Source organism: Schistocerca americana, chromosome 10 (genome assembly GCF_021461395.2).
Source record: "Schistocerca americana isolate TAMUIC-IGC-003095 chromosome 10, iqSchAmer2.1, whole genome shotgun sequence".
Taxonomy (NCBI): domain Eukaryota; kingdom Metazoa; phylum Arthropoda; class Insecta; order Orthoptera; family Acrididae; genus Schistocerca; species Schistocerca americana.
Window position 1 is genome coordinate 186,508,482 of NC_060128.1, and position 24,064 is coordinate 186,532,545.

The following is a 24,064-nucleotide window of genomic DNA, read 5'->3' on the forward strand; positions in this document are numbered from 1 at the left end:
ACAAAACAATGAAAAGATCAAGTGCCTTTAACCTTATGACACCAGTGTTGCACCTTTCCTTCAAGACACTGTCATAGACTTCTTGTGTTTCCTCACATTGTACAAAAATGTAGGCAATTCCTTTGATGTGTTTTTTACAGAATTCAAACATTTCTTGAGGTGTTACGATATGATTGTCATCGGTCCGCTGCAGAGCTGCCTTTGCGACAGCTCGCTTTGCTGTACCCCCGACACCATCAAGCATTCTTTCCATGGCATGGAGTGAGAAAAAGCCATTCCAAATCAAACCCAAAATCTTCTTTATGAACGGAGATTTTAACATTTTTTTTTTAAATATTGACTTGTTGCCCCATCCGAAAAGTAAATCAGTTTTCTTATGGAAGGGTGCTGCTGTTTAGTGGTGCCCTTGTACTTCATCTTGAACAACAAAGGAATAATTTTCCGAAAAGTCAGCAAGAACTAAGCATTCATCAGCTGCCAAGGTTTGCTTTTTGTCTTTCAAAAATTTACTTTGAGCTTTTGCAATAAAATAATGCATTTTCAGATTTTCAAGGTTAGTCACCAACATTTCAAAAAATTCTTCTCGTGATTTTATGACTGTCACCATTTTAGTTCTGTCTTGTGTCACCCATTGTTTGTATTTTATATTGTCAGGCATCAAATCATCTTCTTCGGATTCTTCAAACATGTCAAGTAACACTTTCTTGGACAATCTTCACATTCTCCCTTGATCATACAATTGTGACTGTCAATATTGCATTCCATAACTGCCAAAAGGTCTTTATAGTCAACTCTAAGATTGGCCCCATCTATCATCAACTTTACGTTTTGATGATACAAACAAACAAACACAAACATTACGGGTGCCAGATGCCCCTGCAACAATACACCAGCTTAGTATCAACTCTTAAAACTTTGATCTTCCAATTTTAATGTCAGGAGTTTCTTTTTTAAATTCAGTGAATAGTTCATTTAAATTACACAATATTAACCTTTTTTGTCTTTGAATCTTCGAACCATTTTCTTTCAAAGAAGCAAAGTCTTTTTTGCAAGACATCAAACAGCTGTTATTGGCATCATCGTAATACTTAATAACTTTATTGATTGTGTTTTCATCAACCAAATTAGACGCACTTTTCTTTTTTAATGCTGGTAAAATTCCCTGTGCTTTTTACTAACTGCCTTGTTAACTTAAAAACATGTTCTCACACACTAAATTCATCACTAACTTTTGCTTTACAACAAGAATTCGCCATTAAATTGATGATCTTAATTTTATCCTCTTTGTTTGAAGTACTGCATTTAGTTTTTCTAACAAATCATCATATTCTGTCGGTGAAGTCTTAGAACTTCCATCTGTTTTAGTACAAATTGTATTTTGAAATGAAATTTCCAAATTCTATTCGGCTGTAGCTGCCACTTTCTCAATTTCTGTATTCAAGGCATTTGGTCTTTTATCTTGACTTAATTTTCTAATTTTACTAGCAGGCGATATACCCAGGATTTCACAAGCTGTGTCTACTTTTTAATGGTTGCTGATAAGTCACAAAATTCTGTACCTGAGGTTTCACTATCCTTTCTCTTGTGAGCTATAAATATCTTAGAATAACATGTTGGACACAATGATTTTCCTGGTATGAGACTGACAAAAGGGCTTTTATTTTTTGAATAACAATCAAATGTTATTTCTCGTAGACCTTTTGTTATAGGTTTCTTATGTTTCTCAAAAGGGTCCATGCAAGACTGACCAAAAACGTGATGAAATTTTTTTAAAGTATTTCATTTCATGCTACTTGCATGTTGATTTGACCTCTGGGCCGACTTGTAAGTAAAACAACACTTTTTCTTCTTCACTGTAATCGTCGATTAAAGTAATGTATTTAAGATACGCTCCATACTCAGCTTTATGATATGCTTCATTAATAATAACACCAACAGAACACTGAGACACTATTTTTCAACTGCACACTTCAAGAACTTCTAACTAAATAAGTGTGAGTAGACAATTGTTGGTGTAAGGGGGAAGACAACACTCAGACTTGTATAGGCTTGCCGATGCAATTGTTAGCCTGCTGAAACAATTACCATAGCATCGTTTTGACAGATAATCATTAGCTAGTGTAATGTGGTGTGTTACATTATGCAATTGGTATACTTTATGTGATTGACCTACCAGATATCGCAGATGTTAAAAAGCGTATTTTTGACTCGTGTTTGTAATATTTTTCCAATTGAACCTCAAAGTTGAAATTTATACTCAAGTTTGATATCATAAAGGTCTATTAACTGTGAAATTTCCAGATTTTTATTTGGTCCCCCAACAAAGATATTGCATGCCACAAAATGGAAAAACTAAAAAATGCCATTTTTTAAAATAGTGTATTTTTTAAATTTAAAATGGTGTATTTTTTAAAGTGTAAGCTGCTCATCATTGATACTCTATAAAAAGTAACTATACTATATAGTGTAATAGCAGAAAAAATATTAAAGCAGAGAAATTAATCTTTCTTTGGAAAACTAGTGTTCAAAAATTGAGTTTTTTAATTTGTGGCTGATGCCTTTGAACTATTAAAAATACATTAAAGAATACATTCAGCTAAATGATAGTGATGTTAATTTGTAGCCCATAGTGTGTTGAACTAAATGCATTTTATCTGAAAGGCTTAGGACAATCCACTACTGAATAATAGTAAAAAATGCAGATGCTGGCAAATACGAAAAAACGATGCAGCTTGGGACAAATATGGCCGCCGTTTCAAAATAATAAACAATCATTTTTTTAAAAAAATATTTTTGTGGCTACTAAACATTGGAGAATCCACCCAACAAATATAAAAATTTTCTGAGATGGTCAAGCAACCAGTGCTGGACCACTTGGTATGGATTGACCCAAAACAATTTTCTTCACAGATTCAACGTTATCATCTGTTGATGTGCTGGGGTGTCCAGAGCGAGGTTCATCAATGGCATCTGCTCGACACTGGAGGAGCTTGTACCACATGTAATTTTTTATTACTTACAGCAGGCTTGCCGTATGCCATTGTCAACATTTCAAGTGTTTTAGAGCACTTGATTCCATTTTTCCTCAAAAATTTGATGCAAATTCTTTGCTTCATTTTTCATAATAATCGAACATCGCCGAGCATACTAAAGTATGTCTAACCTTGTTATCTGTCAAAAACAAACTAAGTATGCTGTAGACTTGAAACTGTGAACATATGTTCGAGATATGTGCGCAAAAAAAAAAAAAGCAAGCTCGATAATCGAATGTACGTTGCCTGCGCAATTTGAAAAGTCACCTTACTTTTCTGAACAGCCCTCGTACACTCCCAATTGATCTGTTTCCAAAACACCTTTGAAGAGTTCAATTTGATAGTGATGAAGCACTGCAAAGTGAGGTGAGGTTATGACTCCATCAACACAATCAAATAGTCTACAGTGGTCTCTCGTTGGGAGAAATGTGTTCATTTCCCGGGTGACCGTTGAGAAATAAATATGTAGACATGAAGAGTAATGATGCACAATGTTAAGAAAGTTAGTTTGATTTAAAAAGCTTTAAGAGTTTTCACATAAATTCAGAGGCATTATGTTTCAGCATGCCCTTGTAACTAACTATTGGCAGAACAATTAGAAGGTGCAACAAATGTTTAATGCTATATGGGTGTATCACATAAATAATGAAGACATACCCAATTATACTGGTGACACAAAAAATCTATGGCACAACATGACTAAAAGACGAAATTAGCTGACAGACAGCACCCTGAAGCATCAAGGATTAGTAAATTTTGTGATGGAGGCAAGTGTGGAGGGGGGGGGGGGCGGGGGGGAGGGGGGGTAAAATTGCAGAAGAGACCAAGGGTTGATTTCACTAAGCAGGTTCAAGTTGATGTCAGGTGCAGTACTTATCCGGACATGAACTGGACAGGACAGAACAGAACAGAAGGCTGCATCACTAGCATTCAGACTGACGAAAACGGCAACAACAAGAACAACATGTACTATGTTACCCTACCACAATATTATTGCATTTGGCCTCCTATAGTCACCACTGGAACAAACAGTGACATTGCAGTAGAAAAGCACAGTACTGACTAAGGAAATTGCGTCATACTGTGAACGATTTCGAGACAGTTGTGCATGTACTATAAGATGTTCAACTTGCCCTTGTGAAATATCACGATAAAAACTCACGAAAAGCCGAATGAAATGGTCTCACTCCCAGGTGCAATAATATTATGGTCGACTAAAACTACTCAAAATCCCATACTGATACGCCTCATCGTTAGCGAAATATTACGAATATCGCACTACAGGTAATTTCCAAACGATGAAAAGGTGCTGGGTACTAACCTGTCCAGATGCCCTGTTTGCAAACATCTGCTGCAGCTGCTTGAATTTTGTGGTTTGGTTGCTTTGCGTACTGACCTGTCCAGATGCTCTGTTTGCAAACATCTGTTGCAGCTGCTGGAATTTTGTGGTTTGGTTGCTTTCCGTCTTCTGGCTCTTCTCTGTAGGAGGGCTAACCTGTGATATAAAGCATGTAGTGTACATTCAGCATATGGAAGGCAAAACATTCTGAGTAATACATACAATTATGTTACATATACAACGTCAAAAATTAGAAAAAAGGTGAATGAGGAACATTATACAAACTATAGGTAAAAGAAAAATCCAGCAGAGGAGATATTGAGTTGCAGACAGGCACAACAAAAAGACTGTTATACATTTGAGCTGGCCACTGAGGCCAGAGACAATGGTTATGTATGTGTGTTAGTTTTGCTTGTGTGAAATTGTGTGTGTGTTTTCTGCTTTAGACGAAGGCCTTTTGGCTGAAAGCTTAAACATACAGCAGTCTTTTTGTCATGCCTGTCTGCAACTCAACATGTCCACTATACAGTGAGCAGCAATCTATCCTTTCCTACGACAATGAATCAATCTATCCTTTTCGTAATACTGAAGTCAAAACTACACATTTCTTACATGAAATGTCCTTAAATTTGCAATATAATCCAAGCACTGTGTTGCCCTGTCATAATTTCCCTTCCCTTCTCATAAGCACTGTGTTCTATTAATTCTCCCTCCTCAAAGTACTACCATTGTAAATTGTGCATATTATAAAAAATATGAAGAACAGTTATCAAAATTATATGTGGCAATGTGTTGTGCTCTGAAATCACATTTAAATTTTAGTTTGCATTCTCATATATCTTACCAAAATGATGTATTGTTTCCCTATCACCTGTACCACTGTAAGGAATTTCTTCCTAGAGTAACAATTTTCTGAGCAAGATCAACTGGAAGCAAAGCATTTGCATGCTGGCAGGTGTTGCACTGCACTTGCACACAGCACCTAGAGACACTGAAGACTATTGGACACACCATCACTCCAATGAGAAGTATTAGCCAACACTTAATGAGATACTTTACCCACGTGCCACAAATGTTGGCACTTCTACACTGCAATGAATAACATGAAGTGTTACCCAAAAATTCTCAAAATTTGTACGAGCCCTACTTACAAACGGTAGTACAACCAAACACCACTAAGAGCAGTGTAATACATGTTTCGTGCATCAGTATGCCTAGTGGTTTCAATCTTAGAGGACACGTTTATTGTTGTCGAGCAGTTTCCCATTTTGACGTTTGCTCGTGTTTGCAATTTTACAATGACCAACCTGAGAGGACACAGTTGCTGTATCAAGTTATACATTAGTGCAAGCATTCATTAATGATGTGACCAGACACAAACATATGACTGGTTTACACATTTTAAAAATGGCTGGATATCTACTGATAATGTTGATGATTGATTGAGAAGACCATCTACCAGCACTACACCAGAAAATCAGTACTCTTTGGAATGCGACTACGAAAGAGTGAAGGCAGACCATCCACGACATCTATAACATAGTGGGATTATCGTATCACACATCAGTGGATTTTGTCAGAAAAATTGAACATGAGAAGGATTGTTGCAAAGTTCGTACTACGACTGCTTAGTGATGATCAGAAAGCAAAACATGAATGTCTGCAGGGAAAAGAAAGAACTCCAAATTGATTCAGATTTTCTTTGTAATGTCATTATAGGTGATGAATCGTCCCGAAGGTAGGGACCATTTCACCTCAACCAAAGAAAGCCTGTTAAGTTCAGAACAACATCAAATCCTCATTCTTTTGTTTCTTCGATACTGATGGGATTATCCACATACATCGTGGTCAGATGAGTAATGGAGAACTCTTTCACAACATCCTAAAGTGGCCCAAGCGAGGATGCGAGAAGGAAACATCTGGGGTTGTACTTAGTGATAGATTTTGGGGACTTTTAGGTAGCATTTCTTATATGAGGGGTACGTAGTCGTAATTATGACCTAGAAAAAATAAAGTTACTTAATTAATGTTTTGTTTGTTTGCTGATACACACGAGTGCCCTGGTAGACATTAAAGTCTTCGTGCCGCAGTGCTGTAGCACACAACTAGAGGAAACAGACCAAAATGGCACAATCCACTGACAGTGAAGTATTGTGAGATAACTTGTTTTCTGCAATTGAAGGAGAACAATAAGTTGATTTGGTGGAAATGTGTTACAACAATGCACCACCGTGGGACATGGCAGTGATATGTCTGTCCACTGTCCACATTCTTTGTACCCCTCATCCACAATTTGGTAAATTAAAATTATTGAAGAAAAAACTGAGCAAGTACAAGCATATTTAACTGCATTGAGAATCTTATTAGAATAGTTTTGATGAAAACCACAAAATGATCTTAGAAGTGGATCGTGAGATATTCAAGTTTCAATCCAGCTGATTGATCTTAATTCACGAGTGACCAAAGCGAGTGGGTTCTGCCTCTGTTGCAGAGGGGGGGAGGCAGTGGTCGAGATAGCGGGAGTCATTGGGGTGCGAGTGAAGTCGTGGGGCCTGGAAAGTTTTGAAGGCTGATGGATGGATACAAACTGTGTCCTCAGCTAAAATACTGCATAGTTTACAGCTCTTCCTTCCGAATGAGTGGTCAGGTCCGAGGTAACCTAGAAAGTCAGAGGCAAAGTAGGGTCTGAAAATGTTACGGACTTTAATAGTTAGGAGGAGATATCATTGTGTAAGGGTCTCACTCGTATCATCAGTGGAAGGCATTGTAATATAAAGAATATTAATAATTCTCAAAGGCAAGGTTGTAATTAAATTGTTGCCACTGCCAGGCAGTAGTGGAAGGGCGTGCCACTGTTCAAGAAGAGTGCAGTGGGAGCATCGAGCGAGCAGACTTTTATTAAGACGTGGCTCTACAGTTGTGGCAAAATATGCTTTGTCTTTGTATGTATTACATAAGTGATGTTTTGGGGAGCCAAGTTGCATACAAGTGAATTTGTTTGGTGAAGACCTTGTGCCAGTCACAAAACCATTACTACAATGCATGTAGGTAAGTTGGCTGTCTTCCCTGTTCCATGTGCACAGTCTCAGTGCTATGAATATATCATCACTGATTAGCATCCAGTTGTGACAGGGAGAGAATTCCATTATTTTGTGTTAGTTGAGAAAGTGCCAGCATTTCCTAAACTACCCTGGCTGTGTGGTAGCAAGACCTGCGTGACAGGTACAGGTTTCTCAGCATACCAGAATTCGAGGAGAGTAGTATTGTACCTTCTGGTGCCAGTAACTTTTCTCGTGTGTCAGTAGTCTATGACTGAGAGCTCAAAGTTATGTTTACTTTTCTGATCCAAGCAACTGGAACTTCGTGTTATTGCTGTAACAAATGTACGTCTACAATACTGGAGGACAGTGGGCCTCAGCAATATACTGAGGTTCAACTAGATTTGTCTGTGACATATTTGCAAGTGGAACAGCTTTCAGAGAGTATTATATTTGTAGCACATTCATTCTCAAAATTTATATGCCAGTGTGCAACATGCTGTAAACTGTCCTGTAGATAAGTAAGGTAAGTCTGACCGATATGGATACCATAGGTGGACTTCAGAGATGCAGAACCGACAAGGTACGTCAGCTAAGCACTAGATCTACACATCCCTGTTACACTACGGCTTCCTGAAACATGCAGTTTGCATGTGGTACATTGCAAGTTAGAGTATGAAGAGACTTGATGTCTCCCTGCACACATCCTGCACCTTTTTTTCATTTATGATGACAAATGTTTTGGAACACACTTTGCAAACACTTTCTCAAACATCATCAGTACAGTACGAACAATACAGTGGGCTGATCCGACACTGATGTTCATTGTTGTTGCAACATCATTCATGCCCATTTTCCCGTACCAACACAACTCTCGTAATGTTATTCTCTGTGGCTGCATAGACAGAGTATCCTGGGCACGGTGAATCTTCAACACTTGGCACATCCCGTTTGAAATTATCTGCCCATTCTTACACTTGCATTCGATTCAACTTTCACCACAATGCACTGCCATCCTACAGTGTGTTTCAATTGGTTTCAACAAAGAAGCACAAGTTTTATCAACGTTTTGTATTTTTCATACAACTTTTCCAGTTCTTTATTGGATGGATCTTGTGTAAATAGGACTGTGTATTTATAGGTTATAAAATCCAATTGCAATTACGTACATGTACGAGCATACCAATAACAGATAAACAGCAGCTGTATAGGAAAACTGAGGAGGAAGTAGCTGTTCTCGAAGTAGAAGCTTTCTTACAAATTTACTCAAATTTAGATGCCTAGGTGTGAACAGCATTAAGCAGTGTAGTGATAGTTCATTGTTAATGCAACAAATAGATAGAGTTTCTATGATGTCCTTGTCTCATGTTGATATACACCCAACTCATTCCACATCCCTGAAGGTTTTTCTTTTCGATAGTATCTACAGAACACAATGAACGAATGACCAAATGAATTGGTGAATGGACAAATTAATGAGCGAATGAAGCATCTCAAAAAGCTGTCCAAAGGGACATTTTTGCTCCACGACAGTACCCCAGTTCACTCTGCACACGACACAGTAATACATGCTGCTTTTCCACACTATCAAATTCAGCCTCACAGCCTGTATTCTCCTGACAAGAGGCCCAGTGACTACATCTTTCTTCAGGTGAAGAAACGATTACATGGCAGCCATTCCCAGACTGCAAGTTAATATTGTACTGGAAAATTTCCTGAACAGTTTAAATGCAGACTTTTGTAACTGAGGTCTCTGGCAAGTCATCAACCGTTGATAAAAATGTTTCGCTTTCAACGGTGGACATCTAGAGAAGGACGAACTCCATCATGGAGTTCTGTGGTCACAGTTTGATGTTTCTGAAGTAATAATTAAGGCTTTATAATAACCCCCTACATTTGTCGTAACATCGTTTTAACATGATAAACAAATATTTCAAATAATATGATTTTTTGGACTAGTTTTCCTATGTAGGGTTGATATTTTTAACTTTAAAAAGGAACAGTGATGACTGCTCATTTAATTTCCCGTATTTTCTACCTTTGTACAACATACAGCTAATTTCATTTTGAAATAAATATTGAGTGAAATCAGTTTGATTTTTACTTTGCATTTTATTTCTGAAGAATTAAGCACACAATTTTTACTTCGAAGAATTAAGCATATATCAGTTACAGCGTTTGAATGGAATGTACATCGAACCTCTACACACCACACCGGAAAATCCTTTGTGGAATACAAACAGTGGAATTCATAAAGACTCTTAATAAAGCAGTTTTTGTGCACATAACCAAGAACTTAAATGCAGTACCATAGCTGTGCTCACAAATTTCTGTTGTTGTTCAGAACACATGCACACATTGCCAGTAACGAGACTTTAATCACAACGGATGGACAGGGATTTGAATTTTGCACCTCCCAAGGAAGAAACAACAGTCTCTGCCACAGAATCACTTCCCTCCAGTTTTCTTTTCTTCTATCTTTACAAAGTGCTCTGTGTACAACTTAAGTGCAGTTGAAGATATCTACAAGACCTTAGATTGACTAAATTATAAAATTAGAGACATTGTAAGGGGAAAACAACAGGAAGAAAATGAATAAATGGCATACCAATTACAATAAAATTGTTAAGAGTAATATTGAGGTGCATCCAGGAAGTACTCACTCTACTCTACGGAAGGCAGCTGAGAAGAATGTCTGTGAGGGGTGAGAGTAAATAGTCCTATCCCCCCCCCGTGACCCTTTTCCTTTGTGCCCTGTACCTGACCACAAACTGTGTCATTGGATGCCCCAAAAATGATGGCTTACTAATAGACGTGATTGTCAGCCTTATGAGTCTATTTCCTGTGTACAGCCCCACTACTGAATAAGAAACCTCAAGTGAAATGTGAATGCAGACATGACATCCACCCTAGAAGCAAGAAACAGATGTGAAAATTATACCACTGGCAATGTTTAGACTAAATAAAACAAAATATGAATCATAAATACAGCAGTTGCTGATACCATGTACAAAAATAGAAAATATGACCAACAATATTCCAGAAGTATCAGTGCACTGGATACGTGAGATACTTTAACATCTTTATATCACTCACATCTTTTCGAGCTGGTCACAGTTACAATTTTCACGTAAGTGTCCGTGAAAATGTAGCATGCTATAGACTATGTCACCTCATTCCCCAATCATAGCAAAAAAGTTCCTATAGCACACATTCTTCTCAGCTGTGAATATTACAAACATTTACAATGTGGCATAATTCTTACACAAATACGTACCGCTCTCTTCTACAGAGAAAAGTTGATGCACAGAAATTATAAAAAAATAAATTAGTCAAAGAAGAAATAGATATACATACAAACACATGCTTAAGAATGAAGGCAAGAGTGAAAAAAACACTATGAAAAGTTAAAATAGTAGTTAAGAGTCAATCTTTCTTTTTTTATCATAAACTGGCAAAAAAAAAAAAAAAAATGCACACAAGTACACCCTCCACAACTCACACATGCACATCACAGTACATTACATATATCTAAAACCCTCAAGGACTTTTAAGAGGGGTTGTGGAGACAATACTCTGAAATTGAATTCATGTCTGGACACATACCATTTCCACGCTACAGCCATTTGGAAATGTCTTTACTAGGTACCTATGCAAAAAGGTAGCCACGATGGGGATTGGCTATGTTAGATATGTCGAATGTCATCGTTCTCCACAATGTCTGACTCCATTGCTCCATTGTGTACCCTTTTCACCACAATTACGGAAAGGCTTTGAGAAAGGGTACCTTCACTGTCAGCAGGCATAACTGCGGTGCTCCAAGGAGATGCTGCACACCCATATCGAATGAGGCCATACTGCATCACATCGTAGAGAACCCACTGACGAATACATGAGCAATTTCCTTGGATATTAATGGGTGGAATAGTAAAAACAAATGATGTACTGGGTCAGGCCCAATAAAATACTGGCTGTAGCATGGAAACAGCACATTTCCAGACGTGGGTCAAATATGATGTCTACGGATCACAAGCTTGTAAAATGTTAATGTGGTTATCTTTAAAAACTACATAAACATCTGCATGACTTACAGCATTAATTTCTCTTTTTCTTTTTTGTTTATAATAATGACCTGAAGATCTAAGGTGATGGTACAATCTGGTAACAGGATCAAACTGCAGAACATAGTTCTCTGTGACATTACTTAAAAAACTGTGAGATCGCACCAAGATGATCCAGTACTGCAGGAGAGTGTCCAGAGTTTGGAAGGTATGGGGAGCAGAATGTGGTCAGGTTGCACTGTTAGCTGATCCATGAAGAGTATAGGGTAAAAATGTATGTTATTTGCAAATTTGTTAAGTAACTAACACTGATAATCACTGTTGCTAACTTCGGGAGAAAAATTGGGTAGTCTCTCTCTCTCTCTCTCTCTCTCTCTCTCTCTCTCTCTCTCTCTCTCTCTCTCTCTCTCTCTCTCCCTACCCAATATTAGGCATAGATTTCTGTTAAAATTGTGTGGGAAGGGGTATCACAGAGAGCTGATAACAATGGAGGCCTCATTCATATTGGCGGGTACTGTTCACGCAGTTACAGTCTAGTTACTGAAATGTTATTTTGCCCAAAACTAGACAGAAGAATAAAAGGCAGGAACAATTTTGTATGAATGTGCCTCTACATAAGAGCCAAACAACACTGAATAACTGACAAATTGTGTGTTTTGTAACTCTTTTTACTGCTGGGGTGCAACCTATTTAATTTTTTAGTACATAATTTTTATTTCTTTACTACAAAATGTTTTCTAAATCTAAATAAATAGAACTAAACAACAATTCAAACATCGATTCTGCAATAATCAAACAGCCATTGCAGTAGAGTTATCAAAATTTATTTTATTAGATTACTGTGTGTGTGTGTGTGTGTGTGTGTGTGTGTGTGTGTGTGTGTGTGTGTGAGAGAGAGAGAGAGAGAGAGAGAGAGAGAGAGAGAGAGTACAAAAAGTTTTTCCAGGACTAGATTAACATAAAATAAAGGAAAGTTAAGACAGTGATTTTAAAGCTTATGGTGTTCCGTATAGTTTCCCCTCACTTGAGTACAAGACACAGAACATTCATATAAACATGTGATACTGTCACCAAAGTTCTTCAGGATTTTGTTCAACTAGTGTTTGCATTTGAACCAGATCACAGTAGTCACGTACAGCATGTGATCAAAAGTATCTGGACACTCCCAAAAAACACACATTTTTCATATCAGGTGCATTATGCTGCCACCTACTGCCAGGCACTCCATATCAGCAACCTCAGTAGTCATTAGACATAGTGACAGAGCAAAATGGGGCACTCCGCGAAATTCATGCACTTCGAATGTCGCCAGGTGATTGGGTGTCACTTGTCTGTACGCGAGATTTCCACAATCCTAAACAGCCCTAGGTCCACTGTTTCCAATGTGATAGTGAAGTTGAAACATGAAGGGACACGTACAGCACAAAAGTGTACAGGCCGACCACATCTGTTGACTGACAGACTGCCAACAGTTGAAGAGGGTCGTAATGTGTAATAGGCAGACATCTATCCAGACCATCACACAGGAATTCCAAACTGCATCAGGATCCACTGCAAGTACTACGTCAGGCGGGAGGAGAAAAAACTTGGATTTCATGGTCGAGTGGTTGCTCATAAGCCACACATCATGTCAGTAAATGCCAAACGATGCCTCGTTGGACGATTTAACAGTGGAAAAACCATCTGCCAGCGTGTGTAGTGCCAACAGTAAAATTCAGAGACTGTGGTGTTATGGTGTGGTGGTGTTCTTCATGGAGGGGGCTCGCAACCCTTGTTGTTTTGCGTGGTACTATCACAGCACAGGCCTACATTGATGTTTTAAGTGCCTTCTTGCTTCCCACTGCTGAAGAGCAATTCGAGGATGGCAATTGCATCTTTCAACATGATTGAGCATCTGTTCATAATGCATGACTGTGGCAGAGAAGTTGCATGACAACAAAAGCCCTGTAATGGACTGGCCTGCACAGATTCTTAACCTGAATCCTATAGAACACCTTTGGGATGTTTCGGAATGCCGAGTTCGTGCCAGGCCTCACAACCAATATCGATACCTCTCCTCAGTGCAGCACTCCGTGAAGAATGGGCTGCCATTCCCCAAGAGACCTTCCAGCACCTGATTGAACATATGCCTGAGAGAGTGGAAGCTGTCATCAAGGCTAAGGATGGGCCAACACCATACTGAATTCCAGTATTACCGATGGAGGGAGCTATGAACTTTTAAGTCATTTTCACCCAGGTGTCCAGATACTTTTGATCGGATGGTGTACGTGTTGTTATCTTATTTGGGATTCACGGTGAGTGGGACAAACTTTACACACTTGTCTCTTCTTCAAACCACACTGGAGACTATCTCTAATACTCAATTTACTCATGTTGCTCTGTTGCCGTCTGTGACGCAACACTGACACCCTATGGCCGCACATCCACAACTGAACATTGTCTGCTTGCAACTGGCTGGACCAAAGCATGTCTGTTGTTTATAGTTGTTACTTCAAGCAGCCACTATAGTTACTTCACTGACATCACTTACATTCCAGGAATAAAATCAGTCTTTGAACTTTTTGGACTGATGGAGTATACCCGCAATGCGTGACACTAAGAATAAAGACCCAACAACATGTATGCAGCTGCAACAACACCCCACCCCTCCACCCCTTATTAAAGCTGTCCAGAACACAACGAAATGTCTCATGTACAGGATTGCATAAAAAAAAGGAACTGACTCCAACTTGCATAAATAGCAGAATACAGCACAAAGAGCAGCAGCAAAACTTAATGCATATCAATGTAGCTGGCTAACTCAATATTAAATCTGAGGTACTGGGGGGGGATATTCATATCAGGTGGGTGACAGGGCATTGAGAATGAGCAGTGTAGCGGGACTTTGAATTTCGCCGCGCTACACTCGTTCCCTCAGATAAAAAATATCCCGTCGCAGCGGGAATCAGAAAATTGAGATCCAAACGCAAAGGAAATAAATAGGAGACAACTGGAAGTTCACAGAATTGCCACCAGAGGTCAGTGCTAACACAACAAGGTTCCTGCATAATAATAAGTCATCTTTTATGAGAAAACATGTGATGTGTCAGTGCTCGGGGTAGTGATATGTGGTGGGAATATCTTTGTCATTCCTATGTTGTTATTTCTGTAGTTGAAGGCGGGAAGAGAGAGGAAACGAGGGTGGGAAGTCGAGATCTGAGCAGTGATTATGTATTTCGTAAAAAAGTTATGAAAGCAAAGGACATTCATGCTGATTTTCATAACACTCTGGGGGATTCTGCTGCTTCATGTTCAGCTGTTGCTAAGTGGATGAACAAGTTTCAATTTTGTTAGGACAACTTGGATGATGAACCAGTGTAGTGGCCGACCAACATTTGCCACTATCCCAGAAATTACTGCGAAAGTGCATAAAGTGGTGATGGAGGATCACAGACAAAATGTGACAAATTGGGGAAGCTATAGAGGTGTCATCTGAATGGGTATATAACATTTTAACAATGGAACTGGATATGAGAAAATCTGTACTGGCTCTTAAAACAAAGCCAGATATGCATCAGAACGGAAACGCCCGAACAATGTTTGACCTGTTTTAAAAGGTACCAACAGATTTCTTGCACCAGTATGTGACCACAGACCTAACTCAAGTATATTGCTATACCCAGGAGACAAACCAACAGTCAAAAGCAGTGGAAACATGGTTGATTTACCACTGCAAAAATAAGCAGAGGAAATATGTTCAGTGAGAAAGATCACAGTATCTGTTTTCTGGGCTGTGAAAGGGATTCTGCTGATCGATTATCTACCCACTGGTCATACAACTACGGGAAAATGCAACGCTGACCTCCTGAACCAACTACAATGAGAGATATGCAAAAAATGGGCATGTTTGGCAAGGAAAATGCCGTCTTTCATTGAGGCAACGTGCACCCACAAGCAAGTGTCCTTACTGTGGTAAAAATACATGAACTATGACACTAATTGTTGCCACACCTGGCTTATTTGCCCAATGTCGCTCCTTCCCTACACTCAAAATTTTGCTCAGTGGATGGAGATTAGTTTCAAACGACGAACTGACTGCAGAAGTTGATAGGTACTTTGCAGGCCTGGAAGTATCTAATTTTCAAAATTGTATCAAGGCATTGGAACATGACTGTACTAAGTGTGTTAGTGTAGTGGGAGACTAAATGAAAAATAGTTTCACTGAGGCAAACTGTTTTTTTCCTATTTCACTCTGAGAACTTTTCAAACTATCCTCTTACACTACAAATGCAAACAAAAGAGAAGAAAATTGATTTTTTAATATGTTCTCTCAATACTTTAGCACTTCAACTTATCATAATTTTAAACTTCTACAAAGTCAACAGAAGAAATCCAAAAAATCCCTAGCAACTAGATAAAAAAATGGGGAAGAGAAAAAGAACTAGCAGTCTCAGTTGGATAAGGGAAACAAAAGAATTTTTTTTTTTTTTTGTATCTGTGTATGTGACAGACATGTGGAGATGACAAAACACCACAGCTTTCAATATTTATATTACTTTTTGATCAACATAATCAAATCATTTGCCAGCACTGTAAGACGTATTCTACCCCTCAACAGCACAGATACCACTGTTCTAAAGCTACAAAGGAGGGCACCTGATGACCGACTTCTTACAGGTCTATGTGGAACAACAAACACACAGGCCAGATCTCATTATGTGATTGTACTTATCATGCACACAGTACTTTCAGTACATGCCCTGTACTGGATACGAGGGAAGTTTGTTAAGTCTGGCAAATTTCTATGGGAGAATGGTAAATTTTGTTTTTGCTAACTGTGATTATTTTATGGTCCTGGGCATCTGAGGATCTTCAATGAATGGAACCAGTAGGAGAAACTGAACCTGTTCTCAACAGCAGCTGAGGTGGTGTTTTATGCACAGTGTTACATTAAACCTTTAAGATTTTACTGTGTCTTAGCTGCAACAGAAATATTTTCCCCCAATTTGAATCTGACGTATGCATTTGTGAATGTTCAAGCTTTTCATTACGTGCAAGTGCTGCCAACTGTTAGCCATCACAACAGTGTGCAGCAGCTCGTGACACCAGAATACCCTGATGTGGTTGGTTCACTATATTCCACTGTATAATTGAATATTGTTATTGTTATTTTGCATGATAATTATTGAATGGTCATTTTATTTATTACAATAGAGAATATTTCATTATTAGTTATTTTATTCAATAAAATGAAGCCAAGTGTACAAAGTATATTTTGAAAACGGGTACATATTTTTGCATAAATCTTGCATCTAAAATCATTTAAAAAATCACCTAAGGGCATTAATACATAAAGAAAAATGTTTCCTTCCTCCAGCAAAAAAAAAAAAAAAAAAAAAAAAAAAAATCAGGTCTGAAAGGGTTAAAGTATTAACAGCTGTGGCAGCAAATGCACAAAATTATTGTATCATTTTAAAGTTTTTGCTGAAGCTATCAGACGCATACTACGTTCATGTCAAGCAGGTGGTGTGACATGGGATACAGAAGATTGTTGGTATGTAGCTACAGGGGAACAGAAACAGAAGTGTGCTCCAGCTAGGCTGTTGTGGTCACTATGCAAAATTCGTCAAGGAAATTAATACTGAAGTAAAGGAAGAACAAAAAATTAATGTGTTACATATAATTGCTACTGTAAGCTTTCCAATGACTGACACACTGCACAAAAGCTTTGTTAGCACTGGGAACAGTGACAGTCTACTTTTGATCAAAGATGCATATAGAACAACTCTTCAATGCAAAATCCAGCAAGGTCCAATCTACAGTCCTTTCTGCACAGATTTTTAATAGTGGATGAACTTTGATCCTCACATTAACAATGAAAACTGCTGACAAAGTAGTCAAAGGTTTGGTGGTTGTGGAGATTGTAGTCTTGCTGTTTTTGGTATCCTGACTACAATCCTGATGAATTATTCTGACAACAGAAGCACTACAAGTGGCTGCAGTTGCACTTTGTTATTGGACTGCACACAGAATTACATTGCATATTGGTGGGGCCAGTGTACATTCACTGGGACAACACTTCAAACAGCATAATGAAAGAGAGAGTGGTGAACATGCATCAGCTATGATTCAAACCAGTTTACCACAGACCTCATTCTCCTAATGTAGCAACAAGTTCTTTTTCGTAACTACAGTTTGAAAATTTGACTTTGAGGGGAAATATTTTCCTCAAGTAAGAAAGTGATGATGGCTACAACAGAGTGTTAAACAGTTTGAAAAAACATACTTTTGGAATGGGATGGACAAATATGGATTCTTGGTGGGTCAAAAGTATAGCGATCAACAGACATTGTTAAGAAATAATAGCCTTTTTAAAAGAAATCTATTTTACGCTAGACTGATAAGCTTACTCTCTTAAAACCCGAAGTAGATTGTCCCAACTTCCTACTATCTAAGTGCAGAAATAAAAACACTTCTATATTATGACTTTTTCAATCAGCTTATCACAAAATTTAACTGAGTCCCAAGGAAGGCAACGTGATTATTAATGAACCAACCACTTTATTGAATCATGATGGCAAAATACTAACAAAAATTATTCATGCATGTATGGAAAGATGGATCTTAGGAGATAGGGAGGCAGGGACTGTGTAGGGAGTGTTACAGCCTATCCCTCGAATTTATTCAAGCTGTAAAGTACACAAAGGAGAAATTTGGAATGAGAAATCGAGTTCAGGGAAAAGTAATTAAAACTTTGAGGTTTGTTGATGAGGTTTTAATTCTGTCAGAGATGGTGAAGGAGTTCAAAGTGAAGTATGGATAGTGTCTTGAAAAGAGGTTGTAAGATGAACACAGACTAAAGTAAAGCAAGGGTGATGGAATATTAGTTGAATCAAGTCAGGTGATGCTGAGGGGACTACATCAGTAAATGAGACATTAAAAGTAGTAGATGAGTTTTCCTATTTGGGCAGCAAAATAACTGATAATTGTAGAAGAGAGGGGGATAAAACACAGACTGATGATGGCCAGAAAAACATTTCTGAAGAAAAGGAGTATGTTAACATTACATACAAATTTAAGTATTAGGCCTAGTAAGGTATTAAAATGGGGATGGTAGGCAGTTTAGACAAGAAGAGACTAGAAGGTTTTGAAATGTAGTGCTGCAGAATATTGAAGATTAGATAGGTGTATCAAGTAATTAATGTGTTGGATGAAATGAATTGCCTAATGAGCACAGAAGATGGAATGAGAGTAAACTGAAGAAAGACAAAAGTAATGAGAAGTAGCAGGGATAAGAGTAGCAATAAATCTAACATCAAAACCAGGGATTACAATATATAAGGAGCAGTCAAATGAAAACTTAATCCATCAAACAGGAACACAGAATGGTTCCACTGAAAAGTAATCACCACCTGCATTAAGACATTTACCCCACTAGGACATGAGACGATCAATTCCTGTTTTGTAGAACATGGTCTGCTGCTGATGGATCCACAACTGCACCTTGAACTTCCCCATCCAACTGAAACCAATGTCCACGCTCTTCTTTCCTCAGGTCGCCAAAGATGTGAAAACCACATGGTGAAAGATTGGGGCTGTACGGAGGACATTGCAATGTTTTGTAACCAAATCGCAGAAGCGTAGCCTTTGTCTGCTCGGCAGTGTCGGTGCGGGCGTTATCATGCAGCAAGATGATTCCATCAGACAGCACTCCTGGGCATTTCGACTTCATGGAGCAAAGCTGTTTCTGCAAAGAGCTTCATAGTGCTGCACACTCATTGTGATTCCACAGTGGAAGAACTCTGTAAGCAGACAACCCTTGCAGTCGAAGAAGAAAGTCGTCACAACCTACTGGAACTTGTGTGAACAGCTTTGGATTTCTTTGGCGGGGGAGATATGGGATGTATACACTGCTGGTTTTGTTGTTTGCCCTCAAGATGTCGTACAGAATCATCCTTTTACTCAATAACACCTGTCCCCATACTACCAATCTAGTGAAGGCCACGATCCAGCAATTTGGTTGGGAAACATTGCAACATAAACTGTATAGCCCAGATCTTTCACTGTGTGATTTTCAAATACTTGGCAGTCCGAAGAAAGACGTGTGGATATGGTTTCAGTCAGATGAGAGAGTGCTAGTGTGGGTGTGGCTGTGAAGCCATCAGTGGCCAATGGCATTCTATGAAAAAAGAATTAATTGTTTGACTCACAGTGGAATAAATGACTTATTGCATGTATGAATGTTTTTGAATGATCACAGATAAAGTTAAGGAATCCTGCTACTTTGGAAGCAAAATAATACATGACAGACAAAGGACATAAAAAGCAGAGTCTCACAAACAAAGACGGCACTCCTCGTCAAGAGAGGCAGCTACTATGGAACATCAAATGAGCAAGAAATTTCAGAGGATGTGTGTTCGAAGCACAGCACTACAAGGTAGTGAATCACAAACTGTGGGAAAACTGCAAAAGAGAAGGATCAAAGTGTTCTAAATGTGGTTTGTGGAAGGATGTTAAAAATATGAGGACTGATAAGATAAGGAATAAGGAGGTTCTCCACAGAACTGGGGAAAAAAGGAACATATGGGAAACACTGACAAGAAGAAAGGACAGGATGATCGGACATGTGTTAAGTCATCACATAATAACTTCCATGGTTCTAGAGGGAGCTGCCAAGGATGAAAACTATAGGGGATGACAGAAATTGGAATACACAAAGTAAATAGTTGAGGATGCAGGAGTGAAACTGCTACTGCGAAGTGAAAGAGGTTGGCACAGGAGAGGACTCTGTGGTGGCCGCATCAAACCAGTTACAATATTAGGTGTCAAAAAAATTATAATTACGGTGTTCATTTAAGAAGCAACGGAATAGTCATTTAACCTCAAACAGTAACTAAACATACCTTAACATCGATGGGCCGGTAGTCTGGCACCGTCTCTTGGGAGAGGAAGGCAAATTTGCGGCTGTTGTTGTTGTTAGCCATGGGGAGCACGTTGTCCCGCGGCTGACGGACTCGAGGTTTGTGCGTGTGTACTGTCACACCTTAGACAAATGGGAACACTATCAGCTATGAAAGGCAGGAACACTGCTACAACAATCAATAACTGCTAACAGCCTAATCTTTAAAGAGTCCATCCAAATCATGTGTCACATACTGAAATTCTCAAGAGTACTATAACTTCTTGTGCTCCTTTATATGTAAAATTTCTTGCATAGCACATTAAACTTGATAAACAACTATTCCTAAATTCGTCATTTACAAGCGCTTTGAACTCCTTAGCTTAATACCATGAGTTATCTAGTTTTTATTGTTTTGATAGCAACTTAAAATCCAGAGTATACTCGGCCAACTGAAGAACAGACCATTGGGAGGAGAGAGAGGGGCAATGCATATATACTTTTCAGCAGTGATAGTTAAGTGCTCACCCACTAAAGAACATCTGGTCCTACATTTGTAGCCCGGCTATTGTGTTTTGGTTGAGGTGGCTACCTCAAGATATCGTCTTTACAGTGTTCAGCTTTGGATACTCGACATCAAAACACGTGCTTTCATACACTCTCCTTGTTAAGACAATGCTTTCAACACAGAATGGCTGTAGTGATCCTGAGTCTGACACTGAATTTAGCAGGTTAGAAAGTGTAGAAGAATGTGATATTTCTTCAATGAAGACTGAAAGTAATGACAATTCGCCAATTGAGTGAGAAGTGCTCACCAGTGGTATGAGATGAATACATCCACTGTGCTCCAGCCAGCCATTCAAGATTTATGTTTACAGGAAACTGTTGTGAAATACATGGTTAGACTTTGTAGTTACACAGAAACTAAAAAGTGATTTCAAGTTTCAGGATATTTTAGTCAAAGTCCAGTGCACGTGTATACTAGGGATTTTATAATTTGTGCTCTTAAAATTTTGTAACTTATTTTGAGCTATAAAAGCTGTCTTTATTTGTCTTTAGGTAATGTCATCCATTTTTCATTAATAAAAAGATTATTTTTTGAACATAATTTGAAAAAAGTCATTAAAGGATTAATCTTACAGCCCATTTCCTCTTGCTCCACCAAATATGAACACCTTCAAATAGCTTTTAATTGCAGGTGTAACACATGGACAATAGCAAACACACCAGACACTTTGACATGCGCATAAATTTTTAGTTTTAAAACAATGCCACGTTTACTTTTAATCTTGGTCCAAAAATGCAAAATTCACAAAGAGAATGTCTTACTTTCTATTTTTTAAATGTGCTCATACACCAGATATTCAAAATCAACTAAATTTGAAATGTTTTGACTGCAATGAATAGATGTAACCAACTTTCATCATAAAAAATTATTCAGGAAAAGAACACGAACAAATATCCACACTGTAAAGCCCCTGATGCAACATTAGTGGCAATGCTATGATACTTCTCTCGAAATCTGTTTCTCCAATTGGCCAATCGTAACTGGTAGATTCTGTCAATTTGTTGATTTATTCAAATAAGGATTCATTTTCTCCTTCAGTAGCAGACTATGATACAGACAAAGGATTTAATTAATAACAATTAATGATGGGATCACAAAATGTACTGTTTATTGTTGGACTATCTCTCTGTCCAAAAAATTTAATTCACAGCTTTAATCAGAAACAAACACACACACACACACACACACACACACACACACACACACACACACACACACACAAAGCAACATCAAGAAGGAGTTGTGCGACAAACGAAAGTTGGTAGTGCATTTCTACATCTGAAAGATGATGTCTATTCAAATTTCACACCAGTTGTATAAGAGTGATGCTAGTAGCATCACTGTAAGTGTGCAAATCACACATGCTGTAATGGTCATAAGCATTAGTTACCTTTGAGATTTGACATGGTGAGTTGATGTTGGTAAGGACTGCCTATAAGGCGGCAAAGATGCCATTATCAACATTTCATTGAGTTTGAATGACGCTGGGTAATACGGCTGCGAGAAGCTGAATGGTAGGAATGTAGCCACTATACACGATCACTGGCAGCGCTGATCGTGAGAGTGTATCGTTGCAAGTAGACTGGGCTTTGGAATGCTACGTGGCACTACCGGGAGAGAAGACCATCGTGTTTGGTGTATGGTTTTGGCAAATTGTACTACATCTACAACAGCAATTATAGCAGCAGTTAGAACCACTGTGAAAGAACCAACTGTTACAAATCAATTACTACGAGGACAGCTCCTAGCAAGACACCATGTAGCATACATTCCACTTACCACAAACCACAGCCATTTGTGACTTCAGTGGTGTCAAGTGAGAGTTCACTGGAGGTCAGTTGTGTTTTCTGATGAAATATGGTTCTGCCTCAGTGCCAGTGGTGACTGTGTATTGGTTAGAAGGGGGCCACTGGCGACCTACAAACAACCTCTCTGCATGCTAGATACATTGGACCTACACCTGGAGTTATGGTCCAGGGTGCAACTTCGTGTAACGGGAGGACCACTCTCATGGTTACCCTACACACCCCGACTACAAATTTGTACACCAATCTGTTTATTCGACATCATGTGTTGCCATGTGTGAACAGCATTCCATGGGATGTTTTTCAAAAGTATAACACTGGCCCACATACTGCTGTTGTTACCCAACAGGCTCTATAGAGTGTCTACTTGTTGCCTTGGCTTGCTCAATCACCATATCTGTCACCAATCGAGCACATATGGGATCGTACAATGACAACTCCAGCGTCATCCACAAACGGCATTAACTGTCCCTGTATTGACTGACCAAGTGTGGGCACTGATCTCCATCCCAAAGACAGACATATAGCATGTTTGCATGCTCACATTCAACGTTATGGCAGTTATACCAGTTATTAATTTGTCAGCATTTCTCATTTGCATTGGCTTAATTTTGTGCTTACATTAACCTGTGATCTTGCAATGTCAATCACGTAAATATGATGCCTAGATTAAAGTATTCACAAAATTTCATTATTCTACATAATTTTTATTGTAATTTTTTCCCCATTGGTGTATTAAACTCTGTGTGCCAACAATTAGAATGAGAACAATAATTTACAAAAAATTTTCTGCAAGCAAAGATAATTTTTATTGCTGGATATAGCTTCACCAGCTGTCACTTCATGATTATTGATACTCTATATGCAGGCAAACTAAAGAATAATCTTGTAAAATAGTAAATAATATGACATGATGATAGACAATCCTTGCAACATGCTAGAATATGGTGGCAAAACTAATTTAAAAGTGGGAAGCACTAGATCTGACAGAAGACAAAGAGAAGGTAACTTGGTTAAGGTGCCATTGCTCTTACAGATGTTTTGAGGAGTAGTGCTGATGGCAGGCAATGAGAGAAGGGCAGGCAGAAATTTTTATAACTAGGAATTTGAAGTAAACTCTCACGCCCCAAATGAACCACAACTACAGGCAGTGTTACATACACAAAATAATAAGTTTTCAATTTCAGAATTAAAAAGACATCTGTTTTGTCACCTCTAGTTTGTTACCAAAATCCCCCTGTTGGCTATACATGACTGACTCTATGCTAATCTAGAAGCAGTATTTGAAAAACTGCCTGATGTAGCCTTACGCTTAATTTTAGCCAAAACCTAATTGACTATCA

At 38.5% G+C, this 24,064-nt stretch overlaps 1 protein-coding gene across 4 annotated transcripts in view; it reads right to left on the minus strand.

Moving 5' to 3' along the window:
- LOC124552411 (coronin-2B-like) overlaps positions 1-24,064 on the minus strand; it is a 112,401-nt gene that overhangs the window by 13,012 nt on the left and 75,325 nt on the right. For 3 of the 4 annotated variants that reach the window (XM_047126676.1, XM_047126677.1, XM_047126679.1), the window contains 2 exons: positions 20,353-20,492; positions 4,354-4,527 (listed from right to left, as the gene is read on the minus strand). In XM_047126676.1, coding sequence (XP_046982632.1) covers positions 4,354-4,527; positions 20,353-20,492 — 314 coding nt within the window. The remainder of the gene's footprint in view (positions 1-4,353; positions 4,528-20,352; positions 20,493-24,064) is intronic. The other variant, XM_047126678.1, reaches the window with a different exon arrangement.